Source organism: Lissotriton vulgaris, chromosome 1_1, assembly GCF_964263255.1.
Source record: "Lissotriton vulgaris chromosome 1_1, aLisVul1.2, whole genome shotgun sequence".
Taxonomy (NCBI): domain Eukaryota; kingdom Metazoa; phylum Chordata; class Amphibia; order Caudata; family Salamandridae; genus Lissotriton; species Lissotriton vulgaris.
The window spans coordinates 1510220971-1510240279 of NC_141685.1; the positions used below are offsets into that span (position 1 = coordinate 1510220971).

At 40.0% G+C, this 19309-nt stretch overlaps 1 protein-coding gene across 4 annotated transcripts in view; it reads right to left on the bottom strand.

Moving 5' to 3' along the window:
• Positions 1-1162: 1162 nt before the first annotated feature.
• LHFPL3 (LHFPL tetraspan subfamily member 3) overlaps positions 1163-19309 on the bottom strand; it is a 694555-nt gene continuing 676408 nt past the window's right edge. For all 4 annotated transcript variants that reach the window (XM_086967425.1, XM_086967424.1, XM_086967423.1 and 1 more), the window contains one exon: positions 1163-5475. In XM_086967425.1, the coding sequence (XP_086823551.1) occupies positions 5462-5475 (14 nt within the window). In that variant the 3' untranslated portion in view covers positions 1163-5461. The remainder of the gene's footprint in view (positions 5476-19309) is intronic.

Consider the following 19309-nt stretch of genomic DNA (forward strand, 5'->3'; position numbering starts at 1 on the left):
ATAATTCTGTTCTAACATTTTCCTACTCAGAATTAATTCTGATTTGGTGAGAGTTAGAACATCCTCAATGTTTAGCATAAATGTATGAATTGTCATGATAACAGCTTTATAATTTAATAGTCTCATGGCTACAATTATTGTGTGATGGTAGTAGGGGCCATATCACACCTAAACAGAACTACATATAAAAATGTATCTGTCAGCACAGAGCAAAAGTTAGTCACTTGGCGTCAGGGAGGCATCTCAACATTGAAAGTTCTTTTGAAAGGAGGAGTGGGTTATCGTGCTTTCTTCTGATCAGTTGTGGATTTACTAATCTTAGTCAATACTTGGTTTTTGGTCTGTTTAGAAGTGTCAATGAAAGCAGAAGAAACATTGATTAACAAAATGAATCATTATGACCCTGCCCTAATATACTCTGCATACTACCTTCCGAAAACAGTGAATGAAAGAAGTTAATAATAATGAAATGATGCCGGACTATGTCTTGGTTGATCAAACTATTTAAAGGGATATGACATCACAGTGTGATAGCAAGAATTTAATCCATACATTTTTCCAGACAGAATAGGAGGAAGAGGAAGGCTTACGTTTGGCTTCTGATTGTTCAAACAGAAAAAGTACAACTATTCAAATAACAAAGATTCAAAGGACGCAGGTTTTTAGCCCAAATTCTGGTAACTTTAGCACACAGCTTAAGATAATCAATGCTAACCCCACATGCTAAAAGCAAATATTTAACATAGGAAACAGAAACCTCACATTTCAAATGAGAATTGCATTCTTCCTTCTGCTAGAAAGATAACATCTAAAGCAAAGTCAATCAGATAGAAAGAGAAGGTAAGAGGCAGAGACTTCTGAGCTCTAGTGTCTGTAGACAGAGATCATGAAAAAAGTTTCCCAGATTTTCCTCAAAAGGGAGGACCTAGAAATTGAGATCTCCTTATTGACAGTTATACATTCCATTAAACCAATTGTAATGTATTTGGTTTAGGCGCCTTGACGCCCACTGGCATAGTTGCGCATTATAAGTGATATTTCATTCATTCATTTCATTGAGAAAATATTAAACTATTTGAATTTCAAGAGCTCCACTGAAGGCAACCATGTGGCTCAGGGCTCATAATGGCTGGCATTGACCATTCCAATGCATATATTTTGGTTTTCTCTGTTTATTTTGGAATATTCTACTCTCAGTGGGTAAAATGTTCTAACATTATTATGGCCCATCTGCCTCAGGCTACCAGTTGTTAAAGGCCCTCTTCCTCGTTGTAACTTTGCTTTGGGCTTTTAATGACCATTACAGCCAAATGTCCCCGACTATAACACTTAACTGTATATGTATGTAAGACTTATAAAACAATAAGAAGATGGTTCTCTTACTTTACAAGACGCTAATGTTGCCCAGTCTTTTCATTGGGAGAACTGTTAGCTGCCAGCAAGAGGGAAGTGCAGAAAGTGCTAGGATGGTCATGAGATATATTTACATATACCTGGAGCAGGAACATTATTTCTATTAAATGTTCAGAATGCTATCAATATGTTTTCTTCTGCTACTACAAACAATGTAATCGTTTTCAACTGTAGTGATTAGAAACATCAAATCGATATAAAGACTCACTTGCGAGCGTGTCTTTGAAGGTGCTGCATGCTTGCTGACTAGCAGTGCAGATAACATTTTAAAGTTGCAATTAATTCTTTTTTTGGGGCAGGTGGACAACACTATACATTGAGTCATAATCCGATACAGCATATGTACAAACCTTTATGTTTCGCAAGGGTGAACAGGAAGCCATATTGGTACCTGTAAATGGTGACAAGATGTTGGGAGCTGTGTTTCCAGTCATCCCAATTACAATCAACGTCATGTCTGAGAAAAGCATAAAATGTTCTTCATTGTAAAATGTTATAAAATTTCCTAAACACATTCTATTGTTATTTAAACACCACCCATAACCTAAATGCACAGGGACAGTATTTTCAGCACATAATATATCCTGACACATTTATTGACCTGAAAATGTAAATGTACAATTTTTACACACTGAGAAAAACAGAAAGGGGAGATCAGGAGATGTTCACATTAAAACAGAGAAATAGCCTTTTTTTATATTTGACAACCAACACTTAGGATTTTACATAGTTGTTTACACACTATTAGTATTAGTACTGTTTATAATGTGCTAACACAGTCTGCCTAACTTGCTTTGTAATCACTTCCTATGCACATGTCGTAATTTATAAATGGTTTTTGCGAAGTGATTTTTTAAGCATGTAGGATCTTCGGACTACCCTAAAATGTATTAGCCTATGCTAATATTACTGTTCTGTTTTAGATTTCTGAATTAAAAGCCACTCCAGTAACAAAATGTTTACCTCAACAAATTGACTAAAAACCTCTCAGTCTAAATGGACAGTTTCTATTGGACACACAAATCACATAGGTCCAGTTTTTCTTGCAGATGAAATACAGTACATCTGTATGAAGAAGAAGCATTCAGATTGAGCTACTTAAAACAATTAATTACAATAGAACCAAGCATTCTTAGATGACATACTTCAAAATATTCTTGGAGTTGTGCAAAATGTATAACTTTGATGACTGGCGGGATATGTCCACCTCCACTGCCAAAATGGCTCAGTTAGTTAAACATTCACTGTTGGCATCTGATGTGGTCTGTGAGTTCCAAAGTTTGAATCCCATCAAGATCAACCCAGCCTTTCATATCCTCCTGCTTTTTCAAACTGAAGAAGATTGCGTTTTGAGTTTGTTACAACTGTTATTTACAATGCTTAGAAATGGCACAAGATTGTTATGGAGCACAGCATAAAACAACATATTATTATCTAACTGCAATATGGTAATAATAAAACAGTTCTATACCATACTGATGCTTGTAACCCTACAGCCTGACACTTTCACTTTGGACATTTCAATTCTGATATGACTTTAAGTAAGTTGTATTTTTTTTAGAAAGTTGTGTTTTATATTGCAGTCCTGAACTGATCAAGATCTCTTTGATGAACAGTTTGCTGGCTGAATCTGAATGTTGGAAGCTATTTTAATGGGAAGACCAGCAGAAAACCACTTGTTGAACATACTCGTGGATTGGGCAAGTGTATGGTTTTAATTTTGTCAGGGTTGTCAGCTTCATTGTTTAAGTTGTGTATTCAGCATCTATATTTTTCACCTGGTCCAACATGCCAAACTTGACTAGTTAGAACGTTAGTAACTAATTATTTTTTCCCATTGTGCTAACATCTAGGATATAACATCTTTATTCTGTCTAGTTTCCCAGTCATCTGTATTTGAATGTGTGGAGATAATTCATCTACATCCCCAAATATATCCATAAGCGTTCACATTATATCAGTGTTTGGATTAGTGTGATGTGGAAGTCTATGATATGATATGTTTTATAAGTAACCACATGATTGTGGCAATGAGCCGCTCCTCTTTCCTGTGTTAATGCTTTCAGCGATATGTTTGAAGCCTGCGATACCAATTATTGGTTGTGATGGCTGTACCATATCAAATTTTCCCAGTAACTTCAGACTGAACTACATTTTCTATTGAATAAACTATGTAATGGATTTCTATATATGTACATAATATACTACCTAATGATTTCCATCCATGTACATTGTATGTACTTCAATTTTATGTGGATATCCTGAATGTCTGGCATGAATTCAGCGTTTTTGATTTACAATGGGCAAGCTCGATCTAGGTAATGCTAAATGCTGGTTGAGAGCGAACACATCTTTTGATATTTTGATCATGTTATAATCTATAACCTAAAGGAAATAAAAAAATAAAATCCCACCTCATTGCAATAATTGCATTGAAGGACAGAGGAGAAAAGTGGGCATTTGTCTAAATAACTCACTAGGTGAAGGTATAAGACATTAGAAGAGCTGAAGCAACTCTGTTACAATGCAAAATTCCTTTTGCTTGGGTCATCATCCTGCACCAAAAATGTACATTGAAAATGTCCTTCTTAAACTAACCTCTTCACCCATCACATATTGTCTGACAACAGGTATATCTGTCGCCATACACCACCTAGGACCTCTTGACTAGACTAACCAAATGTAATATATCTCAAAACGTCATGACAGCCTAGTCATTACTTCATGGATAAATCTGTGCCCTTATTCTTTATAGAATTCCTCATTTCTCCATGCAAACTCACTTAAAAGAAGTTTAACGTAACATGCAAAAAAATGTTGGTGATGAAATGTCTAATTGTTCACCTTCATTTCCCTTGCACAGATTCATATTTGTCATCCGTGGCTTAAAAATTCAGCCTATTCTGTGACTAGTTCTGCATTGCTTTAAAGATTAGAATAAGAACTTGCTACAAACTCACTCCTTGGATAGTCTGCTGGTCTCTTTGCGTCCTATCCTCCGTAAGAGGTACCTGTGCATACGGTGGATTCTCAATCACTTGTGGTGAAATCTCAGTCACTTTTAGGACATCTATACATCTTTTGGAAATGTATGTAATAGTAGAAAACTTCTTGTATGATTCACTGTGTTGGCATAGCACATAAAATTGACAACAAGTAGTTTATACAGTATTATTCTAGACTGTGTTTATTGTGTAGATGTGTTTAAATGTATAATTGGCATTAGTAATCGGCTAGTTTGTTTCTTGTACAACATAGTATTTCTTGGAATGCTACTAAACGTTTCTTTAAAAAGTGTATTTGTATATTAGTAAAGACTTCTCAATAGTGTATCAGTGTAATGTGTATTTCATGAAGGTTATACTTATTAACTTGGCACTTTGTAACCACAACTCACCATTCTGAGTGTCACAATATCGAGTCATCTTATATGCCTTCCACACCGGACTGGTATTTATTACCACAAATAGGTTTTCCCCTGGACAGGATAAACATGGGAATTGAAGAACGCTAAAAAGCTTCATTATATACATAGGAAATACTGGAAGTGCAAATGTCTTACAATGAAAGTCGCACATATAAGGTGAACACATTCAGTGTCATTACATGGTAGGTAACCCTTGCTATCTTTTGAAGGTGACATAGATTCAGTCCCCTTACTACTGGCTCAGGAACAATCCTAAATGAATAGCATCACTAATGTGACAAATTTAAAGCTTCTTTTTAAAATCAATAAAAAATGAAAGTTTACAAATTTCTTGAATACACATACATATTACGCCTGGCTATCCTTCAAAGCACGTATATTAGTTTCCGTCAAACGTGCATCCTTTCAATGCCTTATTCAATGTCCAGTTCTAATCAGCAGATGTTTAACTCCTTGCGTAGTTTTGCTGAAAAAAACACACAAATCCAGTTTTGCACATCTTATCCATAATGTAGTTCTAAGCTCATATTCATCATTGTTGGAAACGTGTTTCTTTTATTAGCTTCACATGATGGTGATGTACAAAAACTGTTCCTCGTTTTGTGCTCACGCTGCAAACATTTAACTTAGCAAACCTGAGAGAAAAAGAAAGGAACAGAGTCAATATGCTTCAGTGGTAGAGAAATATTTCACTTTTCATTGTGCGCCATATGTCAGAACACTAAAACACACTCTTAATGATGTCATATATGTTAATTTTCTCCTTTTTCCTCCTATTAGTTTAAAATGACTTGTACAAAAAAAAGCATCTGTTAAACGTTGGGAACTGGCAGGAATAGTCACAATACTATTAGTTATTAATAGTAGTTAAGATAACTCGTTTAAACTGCAAGAAGGAGCAGATCAGATCTACTGCTCAAAGTAACTTTTAAAGATCGTATTTAATATACATTTCTGAGTTGTTTGTAAAGACGATTTACATTTATGAAAAATACATTCTGTTCAAGGTGTTTCTAAAAAAAAACTTGCAAATGTGTGCTGACCTCAACCTTCTCCTACAGGACCCAATTGAAGATCAGGGTTGTTTATATTATGGCATCTTGAAACGAGAAATGTCAATGCCAATAGACCTGGCTATAAATGAATATTGGATGGTAATGTGAAGCATTGCATTCATAGCATATGTATTGGTGTGGAAGTAAAGAACTGCAGGATAATATTGGGCAGATGAAAGTATCACTGTCAAGCCAGACCTAAAAACCCATGCAATTAATGACTGCCATTCTTCCATCTGTGCTGCTGCCACAGAAAGGCAAACACCATAAATTATCTAGTTATCTAAGACACTTTTATACTTTACAGTGTCATATGCATGCCCCTAAAAGTTCAGACTCACTCAGCTGGATAAATAAACAAAATGAGGCAGCTGGTGGAGGGCAAGCACTTTTTTGTTTGAAAACACACAACTTCTACTCAATCAAAGCTTCCCAATCAAAATGTGTTCTCCTGGCTCCCAACATGTGGACTGAGCCAAACGCCCTAGTGGTACTCACAAAAGTGTCTGGTGGCAGCTGCGCTGTCTAGGCAGTAGGCCTGGATGGGGTTCGCGGAGTTCTGCTACATGGAAGTGTGTGAAAAGTCAAAAAACACTCTCCTGCGCCACAAGCGGCAAAGTGCGGTATGTCGCACTGCTCGTGCTGATTTTTAGTGCCAGCCGTTGGTCCTCTGCTGTAATATCAGCAGTATGAAGCATTCCAAATGGTGCTGCTTCTTTCTGCCGCTCAAGTATATATTCTACTCAAGCAGCAGCTTCCTTAACGCGAATGGCAGATTTCTCAACACAAGTGGTCACCACCTACTGCAACCGCCCACGGTGAGCAATCTGGGCAGGAGGAGGTCTAGCGTGTGATTTTTCTCTCTCGTCAACTTAACATTCACGAGTCACATAAGAGGAAAAAACTCCACCTCGCTGTCTAGAGTTTTTCAGATCTCTGCGCATTGAGGGCAGAATTCTTCCCCCACCCCTACTAGACAAATCACTGTAAAGGACAATTCATCACATTCACAAAGAAAACAAACTTTCTAATAAAGAAATTATATTTGGTCAAAGGCATGTAGGGTCTCTGAAAGAGGGCTCTGGAGACAGAGAATCTGGCACAAAATGTAAAAGAAATGTGGTACATTACGTAAACATTTAACTAATGAAGGTAGATTTGGCACTAACGTTAGTATCAACCAACCACTGCAGAAAAATACATACACATTAACAAGTGCAAAACTACATTTGTACAACAGTTAATAGGTACCAATGCTGTTTTGTTTACTGATCAAGCTGTAGAAATGTTGGCATAAAATCACACTGCACAGTATAAATCATATAGCCCAGGGTGCATGGTGTTAAAAAGCAGGACATGTGTATTTAGGCGTTACATGTACTGACCGTGAAATACTCCTAAAGGTGTTTTTCACTGTAGCTAGGCTATCTTCCATGGACTAAGACAGAGTTACCTTATTACCCTTAATAAGTGATCACTTCAAGTTGGGAACAGATATAGAAATGCTTCTTCTACTGTAAATTGTAATTTATAATCCTCTTTAATGGTAAAGGCAGATTTTAAGTTACTATTCTGAAAATGCCACTTTTAGAAAGTTTGCATTTTTCCGCCTAAACTAAATTTGCCTTCCTGCACTGTCCAGAGTCTCATGACTGTGAATGGCTCTCCTGCAGTGTGTTGTGTATTCCTTTCAAACATGGGGATAAAAGGGGGCTTGGATGTAGAGGCAGTGGGTCTTTCTGACAGGATGCCTGGGGAGTAGCTATGTCTTGCCCTGATAACACTTCAAAGGACCCTGCATGAAGCACAGACAAATAAAACTGACATCAGGCCAGCCTTGCTTTTTTCATCCTATACAGTTTTGAGCCAAACCCAGGAGAAGAACTGATGAGGACCAGTTTGGCACTAGGTATAAATGTAGTGATAAATAATGGGCAACCTTGTATTCCTCAGATCCTAGATTAATAAATCTGTTATGCAAAACAGTGGATCTTACAGATACTTGAAGATTACTGAAGAAGTGGGAAAAAAACTCCCCCCTCTTATATCAGTCATGTTATTTGGAAATGGACAAATTAAATTGAACACTATTTTGAGAGGGACAATATGTATATATCTTTAAAATATATAAATATTGACAGCATCCCTTCATCATAGGTTCCTCCAGCAAAACATATTCTGTATTGCTGTGTGTTTGAAAAAGAAGTTACCCTTTTACAGATGAAAAATCGGTAGCCAGGAAGTTCACATATCTCCCTAAAAGTTATAATATCCCCAATAAACTGTCTGTAACATCTCACAGCTCTCTGTATAAACACCTATCATTACACCCACATCTTAACTTTGAAGGGGGGAATTCAAGCTCACCCTCATAGCATTCCAAAACTTGTTTTCCTGGTTTATATTCAGTAATCACTTGTCACAATGGTTCCCTTTTTGCACATGATATTTATTCTGTACTCAGATGTAGCATATGTTGTGCTTTTCTCCCTAGCTTGGTCAGGCATACCACTGTTAATTTCTTCTGACTGGGTTTCTTCTATTGGCCTCATAAGTTGTCACCAAATTGAGTTACTGTACTGTTTGGGCAGGCTTCCCCGTTACTTGATTGAGGTGCATCTTTGCCTTCATCCTAAAGAAGACTTCACAAACCCAGCTCACCACTAATACAGGTTGAAACTTTTACAGAGCTGTTTTTTAAATGTATTTTCAACACACTGTGGAGAGGAATAGCTAATCTATGTCTCAGTGGAAGAACCATCAACAGCCATTACATTGCTTTGTAGTGGATCCAAGAATCATTTTCTGCTATTCTTTATCTCACTCACTATTAGCACCCCACTTTCTTTCACTAACACTTCTTTTACGAGCATCCCGTCATCAAAAAATATTCTATATGGGCATCTAATGTTGTTATATGTTGGATGATTTCTACATATATTATAAAGGTATACATATATTGTCCCTTTGAAAAACATTGATCCATTTCAGTTGTTCATTTCCAAATAGCATGACTGATATGAGAGAGAGGAGGTTTGTTTTACTCCATAGGGAGTATTCAAGTATTGAAAGTATCTTTTTGAATGTGTGTGTAGGAACCTCTCATTAGAACACTCATGGACCTGTGGAAGAAGCACTACCCTGCTGTCTGAAGAAGGTAGGCTGGACCTGCCTGCCTTGAACCCAGGTTCCCCAAAAGTGACCCCAAGGGTCAGTTGGCAGATCTCCTGTCTGAGAAACAGAGACACAACAAACTTCCTGAGGCCTTTCCTGCAATGACCCAGTTGACCAGAACAACCTGGACTTTCCTGAGCCCTGCTGTTAACCCCTGCTGGAGTAAGTCCTGATCCCCCACAGGTGTCCCCCAGGTCCTGGGCCCTTGGATGGCATCTGAGCGTACTCCTGTTGCCTCAAAACCAAGCTACAAGTGCAAATTAAGACTTTTGGGTCTCTTTGACCACACATCAACAATGGTCATTGCATCACCCAGAAATGCAAAGTTGAGATAGCGACCTGCTCTTTGCACCAAATGGCTACCACCTGCGTCTCCTGCCAACAATACAGAAATTACTACTCGGCACGCATACATCGACCTCCTCGCGGTACCTGCTCACGCGAAGATTCAGTTGAGGCTCCTTATTTAGACTTGTACTTTGAGGAGGTAAATTGTGCACCAGGACAACCTTGCCCCTGTACCTGACACGCGCTCCATCTTGGTCAGACGGAAATGTTGACTTTGACCTGTCCCAGTGTGACCAGATATATGTGAATGGCTCTTTGTGGCATTATTTTCACCTAAAACTTTAAAATTCATAATTCGGTTCTACTTACTGGATTTTTTGTATCATTTTATTTATTAAAATTACTCTATTATTCAAAATTGGTTTAAGATTTTTCTTATGCTGTGTCGGTTCTGTTTTCATGAAGTTTGGCAAAACTCTTAGTGGAGGGAGGTATTAACGATATAGAGAAGAAGCGCTAGCACATCTCCTTAAAGAAGCTTAACAATAAGTGTTGCAGATGGCCTTGAGTAAGTTTAGAGAATGCAAAGAGGTTACTGGTAGAGGTAATATGAATGTCATTATCATGTTGTTAATGTGGGCTCTGATGCATTTTATTTTCTCATTGAAGTGCTTGATGGTGCAGTGTTTCTTGATTAATGAGAAACTGGAGAAAATGTAAGTAGATTGATGTAGTAATGTATTCCCACAATACTGATTTGGTTGAGCTAGGGAACAGACATGAACTACTGCTGATTACTGTTCCAATTTGTCTGCATTTGCAGAGAAGCTTGCATGGCTGCTGCCCTTTTTGGTACCTGGTATGCTGCTGCCAGGACTCTATTTGTTCTGAGCGAAGGATAGTTTACAATATTGCTTCTTAGTGCTGTTTAGGTTCTGTGTTTCAGAGACACTTAGAGATGACAAAAAAGTTAAAGACTATACTAACAATAGTTCTAACCATCAGTGCGCGGGAGGTGAAAAAAGTCAGCAGGAAGGTAGGTCTCTGCTCATCTCCATAAAAGATAGAGTTTGGCGAATTTGGAATGGTTCTGACTCAAGGCAAAAGTCGCTATCGAATGAAAATTCCTGGCCATGGATAGCAAGATCTCTGAAATGGATTAAGTCAGTCAAGGAATTAAAATTGCCTTTTTAGCGATAGACAATTGATAGTGTCATAAAATATCGCAGGAAAGACTACTGACAAGATGCTTTCAATTCTGGAAAATTCACCTTCCATTGTGTTACTGCAAGAAACATGGTCCTTGGTGACTTTTTCTCAAAAAGAATACTTTGTGTTTGTTAAAACTGCAGAGGCCCCTAGAAGAGGCCACACAAAAGGTGGTCTACCAATCCTACTGAGAGAGGAGCTAGACTGGAACCCCGAAAAAATTGAGCTCTCACTCCCAAATGTCCAATGCATTAGCATCAAGTGCCATAAAGAAAGGATGGAGCCTCCATCAAATCTCTTACTTTTTAACATTTACCTCATGCCAGGAACCTCAAAAGATCATCTCTTGACCAAAGCATTCAAGAAAATCGAATTAATCTTAGAAGTAAGGGGATATCCTATGATGATAATGGCCAGGGACTTCAACGGAAAGATTTCCAATGCACTAGTTAATAAAAGGGGAAAATCTCCACAAGAAGTAGCATGTTCAATACCAACTCCTGTCTTTCCCAATAAGATAAAAGCGGATAAAAGAGGAAAAATGTCATCTAATGAAGTAATTAACAGTGTTATATAAAATGGGAGAAATGACGGAGATACTACTGCGGGATACACCAGACTGGTTCCAACCAAGTCCTCAATTAGAGATTATGTTATATGTAGTTTAGACCTATTTTCGGAGGTCCAGTCATTTGCTACCCAATATACCCACAAAAGCGACCATGCACTACTTTCTGTAGAAACTGATGTTTTCACACAGCATACATCTTCGTCTTCTCTTCGCTCTTTGGAAGGACGAGCCGTCATAAATCACAAAACTGGAAGGATTCACTGGAATTCCAAAACAAGCAGTCAGATAAACCATAAAATCTCCCAAGTTCTGTTAACATCCACGAATAGAGTGGGCAGATCTATAAATAGATTTGAAGCTACTATACAGTCGGTAGTTGCCACTCTCCAAGGAAACACAGCAAGGCGTGAAAATGTTAAAATACGTCAACAAGGAAATCAAGCCAACAATAATTCTAGGCAACTAAATAAATTGACTAGAATTCAATTTCATTCTTTCTGTGTGGTAAGACAAGGAGAAATAATGAAACTGAAAAAACTCCAACAACAGGAAAAGGAGAGAGAAAAGCAAGCCCTAAGAGATCGTGTTTGGGTCGACATCCAATTTGCGGTAAAACACAAAAATAATAAAACATTTTGGAGCATAATTTCTGCACAAATGGGGTTACAAAAATCTACTCAAGCCACACCAATATCATAATTTGACTAGGAAAAGTATATTCTAAGGCTTTATAAACCTAATCCTCAGCATCTGATCTTCCCCAGACAGTATCAAGCACTGAAGAGCCAATGCGAGCAGGAACCAATGAAAATCTCAACCACACAAATTTCAACTCTTATATCCTCTGCAGGTCATCTGCAGCGATGGGTCCAGACAGGATCCCAATTAAAGTTTTACAAAAAAAAGCAGACATCTCAAGTACATTTTTAGCCCCACTCTTCCAACATTGCCTGAAAAGTGGGGAAATACCAGAATCTTGGCGGAGGAGTGTGGCGGTCCCTCTCCTAAAAAAAGGCTCAAGAACTAATCCTGCAAACTACAGACAAATAGCTCTTCTTGACGCCACTGGCAAGATCTTTGCAGCTTGCATTTTGGAACACTTAAAAGACTGGGCGTTTTCGAAAAAAGTGATCCCTATGTCTCAGGCTGGGTTTCGTCCAAAGCATTCAACATTGGATAACATCGCTGTGTTCCAAAGAGTACTCGACAAATATGTTACGCTAAATGCTCAAACGTTATATTGTGTTTTTATTGATTTTTCATCTGCTTTCGATAGTGCAGATAGATTGACTCTATGGAGAAAATTGGCGAATTTGGGGATTCCTTTTATCTTTTCTTCTTTTTTTATTTCTTCTTTTTTTATTTTTTCACCATCAGTATTTCATCATTAATTACACAAAAAAGATCCATACAATATTATACAGGATTAGTTTACACCAAAAGGAAACATCAAAGGGAAAGTAATGGAAAAATAAGATAGAAAACAAGCTCGGTCAAACCATCTAAGGGAGGTATCTTCAGCAGGACGACCCGAAAATGAACGATACAATTAATTTTTAACATTATGCCAGCCCGCCCACTCAATAAAAAGTAAAAGAGCAAAATAAAATCATAGCAGATGCAGTTTTTATACGGTGCCCAATCATAACCAAGAATTATGACCGGGTCTGCTCCAATCCTGCCTTTGAATCTCTAAGCGGGGCCCAAATACGTTTCCCCAATTTCATTGCCTTCCACCCTTTCTTCTCATAAAGGCCTTTTTCCAGACTATAAATGGCTAAAAGCCGTTATACCCATTGTTGGAAGGTAGGAGGGGTGGGATCTTTCCAAGCAGCTGCCAGCCAGATCCTAACAATCGCCATGGCAATAAATAAAAATTCATGATGTGCTGCTAGACCTCCCTCCCTGCTCATACCTAGACCACTAATTCATTGGTTAATTTTATTTGAATGCTCAGGGTTTGTCCCATAAAATGCTCAATTGCCCTTTTCAAAGGATCTAACATAGGGCAGGAAGAAAACATATGTATCATGTCAGCCTCCCTGCTGCGACTGAGCGGGCAGCAAATGCCCATTGTCCCTAAATGTAAATAAATCCAGTACTTTTATAGCGCACAAATCACCACCATAGGGGTCTCATGGAGCTGGGGGCCATTGGGACGATTAAGCGAGCTATTGCCCAGAGTCGCATGGTGCTGGGCAGAACCCTGCTGCCAATGCCAGGGATTGAACCATGATCCCCATCGTCCAGCGTCAGTCGTGCTGGCCGTGGCGCCACACCTCTCCCTCCCCACTGGGCTATTCTGGCAGGGGTATAATAAAGTTCAAAAATGGTTTTGAAGTGTTGGGTTTGTAGATTAGCTACTTTCAATACCATACATCCTAGCTTAAGAGAGGCTATAAACTCACTCCCTTCAATACTGAGCTTCCCCCGCCATTTCTCAGAGTGTTTTTCAAGATCGTCATTTTGGTGTTGATTTATCTCGCTATAAATCTGGGTGATAGAGCATCCTTCCGGGTTTTGCACCCTTTCCATAACTGTGTCTCTGTCAAATGCGCTTGTTATCAAGGACCGACTGGATCTGTAAAAAGTTAAAAAATTCCCTACGCTCCAAATTACCCGGGTTTGGTCTCTTTCAAATGTAATACCCTCAGAATCTATAATATCTCCAACTGTTTTAACGCCCAACCCATCCCAACGCCTCATTATGCTGTCATGAAAAACCTCAGGCAGAGATGGGTTCCTATATAGGGGAGTATAACAATTCATTCTGCCCAATCCCAGCTTCTTCCTAACAGAAGACCAAACCAATACTGCTTCTCCTAAGGTCTTAAATTTGACTTTTTTATAATAGCTGGCCTCACTGAAGCTCAGAAGCCAATTATGTGCTTCGCCTTTTATAAGTAAACCGTATACATCGGGTACAGCATCCTCATCCCTCCACCTATCAGTGACGATACCTCCCAGCAGCCAACGCATATATTGTAATACTGCAGAAAATTAATATGTTTTTAAATCCGGCACTGCCCAACCCCCTTTCTCCCTAGGGAGGGTCATAAACTTAAGTGCCCTTCTCGTCTTCCCATGTGCCCAGATAAACCTGTTTATCATTCTTTCCCTTTCCTTAAACCAACAATTATCATACTTCAGGGGTATCGTTCTGAACAAATATAAAACTTTTGGGAGGAAGAACATTTTAGTGATGTTACAGCTTCCCACAATTGAAAAGTGTAAATTATTCAGCCTATCAAGATCTCTCCTTGATTTCTGGATCACAGGTGCAACATTCATTTCAACGACCTTAGTTAAATCCGGTGTAATAACAACCCCAAAATAGGTGGCCGACTCAGTCACTCATGGGTCTGCCAAGCTGGTCTTCTCGTTAACAACAATTTGCATCTTCCCCCAGTTGAGTCTATAGCCTGATAGTGCCCCAAAGCAGTCTGCCTCATATTCAATTTCACCCAACGCTCCAGTGGGGTTAGCGGCCGTAATTGCCAGGTCGTCTGCATACCCCAAGATCTTTGTTTCGAATCTATTAAGCCATATAGGGAAAATGCCTCTGTTTAGCTCTATACTCTTGATAAACAGGTCGATATAAAAAGCAAAAGAGGGGGGTGAACATGGGCACCCCAGCCTAGTTCCTCGTTTGATATCTATTAGGTCGCTCTGTCCTCCCATAACACGGAAAAGGATCTTAGGTTTCTTATACAGAGCCTGTAGGGCTCTTATGCACCCCTTACCAATATTTACTTTCTCCAGTGCCGACCAGAGGAAGCCCTATGAGACCCTATCAAATGCCTTCTCCGCATCCAGCAGAATAAGCGCCATAGGGTCTTGTGTGACAGAAGTGCCGTCAAACAGGGCGCAGACTCTCCTTATATGTTCTGCGGTTCCCCTACCGGGAATAAAGCCATGCAGGCGGATTAATATCACTTTCCCTATAATTGTACTTAGACAATTAGCCAAGATTTTTTAGTATATCTTGGCGTCACTATCTATCAATGATCTAGAGACTTACCATCCCTACCATTGGATGACCAAATGATAATATTGATCATTTACAAGACTTTGATGGGAAATCCATCTTTATATTTTTGGGATACACCTACAGTTGCTGGTGACTATGTGCGTTGGCGTATGCATTTTTGCTCAATAGTTTACAGGGATTCTTCCTTTGCTACCTAGTACTGGGCACTGGTTTTTTCACTTGTCAGAACACATTTTAGTTCTTTTCAGACTCCCAGGTTTTTTCAGTATTTCATGTTAGTTAGGAGGGGACGTAGCCTGATTGAGTCTTTAAACTCCCCTGAGACCCTTTTACCCCGGTTGTTATAGCATTGTATAACATAAAATGTTGCTCAATGTTAGAAAAAAAGTTGTATAAAATTCTAACGGGATAAAATCAGGGCCTACTGCCTTGCCTGACGGCAAATCTGTAATAGCTCTCTGGATTTCTTCATCTGAAAAGTTGACCTCCATGGCTGTAGAAGCTTCTATAGAAAAAGCCTCTGAGGGGACTAGCTCTAGATAATCTTATATCTTTAAGATCCCTAGCAGTGTCCTCACTATATAGATTGTAACAAAACCCTTGGAATGCTTTGCAAATGTCCTTAGGGGTGGCAGCAACTATCCCATCTGGTGTTTTGATCTCCACGATGTAGTCCTAGTAGCTATCTGTCTGGTCCTTACTGCTAATATGTGCCCAACTTGCTCGCTAAATTCATGGTGGGTTCGTTTCTATGCCAGAAATGTACCTGCTGCTTTAGTAGCAATGATAACCCCTGCAGCAGCCTTTGCTAGTGCCAGCTTCTGTAAAATCTCCTCGATATTAAGGCTGGAGTTGATTGCTCTTACCAGCTCCTCCTCTAGATTCGCAATTAATCTTTGTATGGCCTCCCTCTCCAATTTTTCCATCTTATTCTATTTCAAAGAATAGCTCATAGTTTCCCCCCCTAATGCCTGCCTTAAAAGCGTCCCAAAGTACCCCGAGCTTGGCGCTCCCCCTGTTAACCTCAAGAAATTCTTTATTCATATGTTCAACATATTTTACATCCTGCAGTAAGGCTCGCTCAAACGTCTAACTTGCTAATTGTGTAACCACTGCAGAAATTTGAATCTCTAAGACCCAGGGGGTTATGATCTGATACCACACGTGGTAATTTTTGGATTTTGGATTTTACAAAGGGAGAGAATAGAGGAGGTAATTAAAAAATAATCCTAATGAGCCACGGCCCTATGAGGTGCTGAATAATACGTGCTGCCCGTCTCCGTCCCCAGGGGATTTGTCTGCTCCCATATATCCCTAAGCCCGTTATCCTCCATCATTTGGATTAAGGCTCTGAGGCATTTCTTTTTACGGCCTACAAATTTAACCGGGTCCCCTTTCCCCCACCCATTTAAGCCATTGATATTAAGATCCCCACACACAATAACCGGGAGCTGTCAATTAGCCAATTGCATTTTAACATAATTAAACATCTCGGCATAGTCCATCATGGGTCCATAGACTGAGTAAAGCGTGAAAGTAAATCCTTGCGTTTGACACACCACAATTACCCATCAGCCATACTTATTGGATAAACATTTTTTAACTGTTATCCCACTTTCTTTTAGCAGGTATTGCCACTCCGAGCCCTAGTCCCTTCCGAGGTACACGCTATTAGATGGAATCCTAACTGATCTAAGAGAAAATTTCTTGGCCCCTCAATATGCGTCTCCTGTAGACAAATTATATCAGCCCGCAGGTTCTTGAGATATTCTCCTACCATCCTTCTTTTAGCTGCATGATTTAACCCACATACGTTAAGAGTTACTATTCGCATAATACAAATCATTTATCATACTGCCTATAGCCACGCAATTGGTATATCGCTCCTGCTCCTTTTTTTTGATTGTCTGGATTCCAAAGTTGCTTTCTTTACTAGATGGTGATTTTTTTCCCAGTTTGCCCCTCCTAAAACCCCCTCTTAACCCCCCCTGCCCTCCCTGTCCCCAACCCCAACCCCCTCCCTCCTACCGCCACCTATAGTGTGAAGCAAGCCTTAAAGTCGACCCCCCTTGCTGCGCTTCTGTCTGTTTCCTGAATGCCCAACATTTCATCAATATCATACCTTTGGCTATTCCTATTGGATTCCACAGGTCCCCTCCTCCTCACGTACACCAGGTCTTCCCCCATTAGCTTTCCTTCGTTCCTCTCCTACTTTAATTTACAATCTTGTTTTAAACAGTGCCTCCCAAGTAATTCATGTAGCCCAACTAAACCCACTCCTGTGATTCAAACATTGAGTGCCTAATTAAACTACAGTTTAGAGTTTCAAGGAGTCCATATGAGCTTTAGCTTGAACCTCTGAGGTAAACATTCTGGATGTATTCTTATAGATGATCTTTAGCCTCGCGTGGTCTGCAGATATGCTTCTGCTCCCATAGCTTGACACGGCTGGATCAGCTCTCTAAATCGCCATCGTCTTTCCACAGTGACGTGGCAATAATCTGGCCTGGCGAAGAAAGACTGGTTCTCAAATACCCGTTTGGCATTTGGGTGTGCTTTAGCGAAGAACTCTTCGCGGAGCAGAAAGTTTCCAAAATAGATTAAGATTGCTCTTGGCATTATGATTTCATCCCTACTTGGATGTGGTGATTTCTTAAGCATCATGGGAAAACGATGAACACGCTGAATCTCAGTCTCCCAATTCCAGTGGTTAAGTTCTAGAAAGGCATCCTTCATCAACCTCAGAATGTAAGCCCGGATGTCGTCACCTTCAACGCCTTCTTCAATACAAGAACGCAGAGGTTATTAAGTCTCTGCCTATTCTCAAAATCCTCCATTTTCCATTGGAGATCTATAAGCTGCTTATCATATGATTCAGACTGTACCTGGGCTTTCTCTACATTGTCCTCTAGTGTGCTTGTGAGTTCTTCAACATGGGTCAGTCTTGCATTTGTATCTGTACAAGCTTTTGCCATTTTCCTTACAGCACCTACAAGCTTCTTCGTTGCCAGCCTGTTTTTCTTTATATCCATACGTGTCTCCTCCTGCCGTTGTTTAATGGAATCAAAAATCATTTTTAAAGAGGGTGCAGACTCATCATCTCCGTCACCCTCCTGTCCTGTTTTGTCAGGATAGATACTCCTGGTAGCAGAATAATCCCACTTCAGAGTGGGGTCCGTTCTTCCTCTGCTGTCTCTGCGGTTGCCCTCCACGCTTTTCTCTAGAACTTGACCATCTCTCTGTTTCTTCAAAAGTTTTTTTTCCTAACCACTGTATCTTTTTGTGGCGTGCCGGGGCTGGTAGTAGAGAAGTAAAGCTGAATGTTTCTGCTCCCTTCTGCCTCGGATGGGCAAAGCTCAGAGCCATCAGTTACTGAGAAAAACCTGTCTCCTAGATCAAGATCTAGTGTGTCTTCTGGATCATTACTTACTATGATCCCCTCTATTAATTTACTTGTATTCATCTGATCCTTGATAGCTGCAGGGACTTCCAACACCGGAATTGATCCAGAAGTAATGCCCTGCTGTATTTCCTCTATTGCCTGAGCTTGGCCCAAAATCATGATTTTCTGACGGGCTATGGCTTCCTCTAGTTTGGCTGAGCCCGGCCTAGAGATCAGCTTGGGAGACGCTCACTAAGGTAGTTACAGGGTGTACATCAACAATAGAGTCAGTCTGACAGAGTTGCAGCTGGGCTTGCTTAACGTTGTTTGCCTCCCTAATCTCGTTTTGCCCAGTTTCTCCCAATGTAGGGGTATCATTTCTAAGAGCTGTCGGAGTAGCGTGAAAGAAGTTTGCTATACTATTTCGCCTGCCCAAGTCTTTAAGCCCCGTTCTTGTCCCTTTAGCTCCTGTACCACTGGCACTCATTTCCTTTTTTATTTTTTTGGAGCGCCTCAGTACTCTCACATTTAGCTAAGCAGTCCTCGGAGACCAGGGAGACTGAGCCTTTTGCACTGACTAGGCCCGTTGCTTTGCCTCTCTTGGATGCTGCAGTCCCTGCATTTTCCCGTACTTCTACACAAGCCTGTGCATCTGGAGCTTTCCCATGGGATCCTCGGGTAGTCTTCGGGGGCATCTTTGCCAGTTTGGTGCGCTGTGCCGCTGTGCCGCTGCAAGCCGCCCAACCTCTCCAAATTGATCTGCCCCTCCTCCTCCGCTCTCAGCTGCAATCCAGCGAAG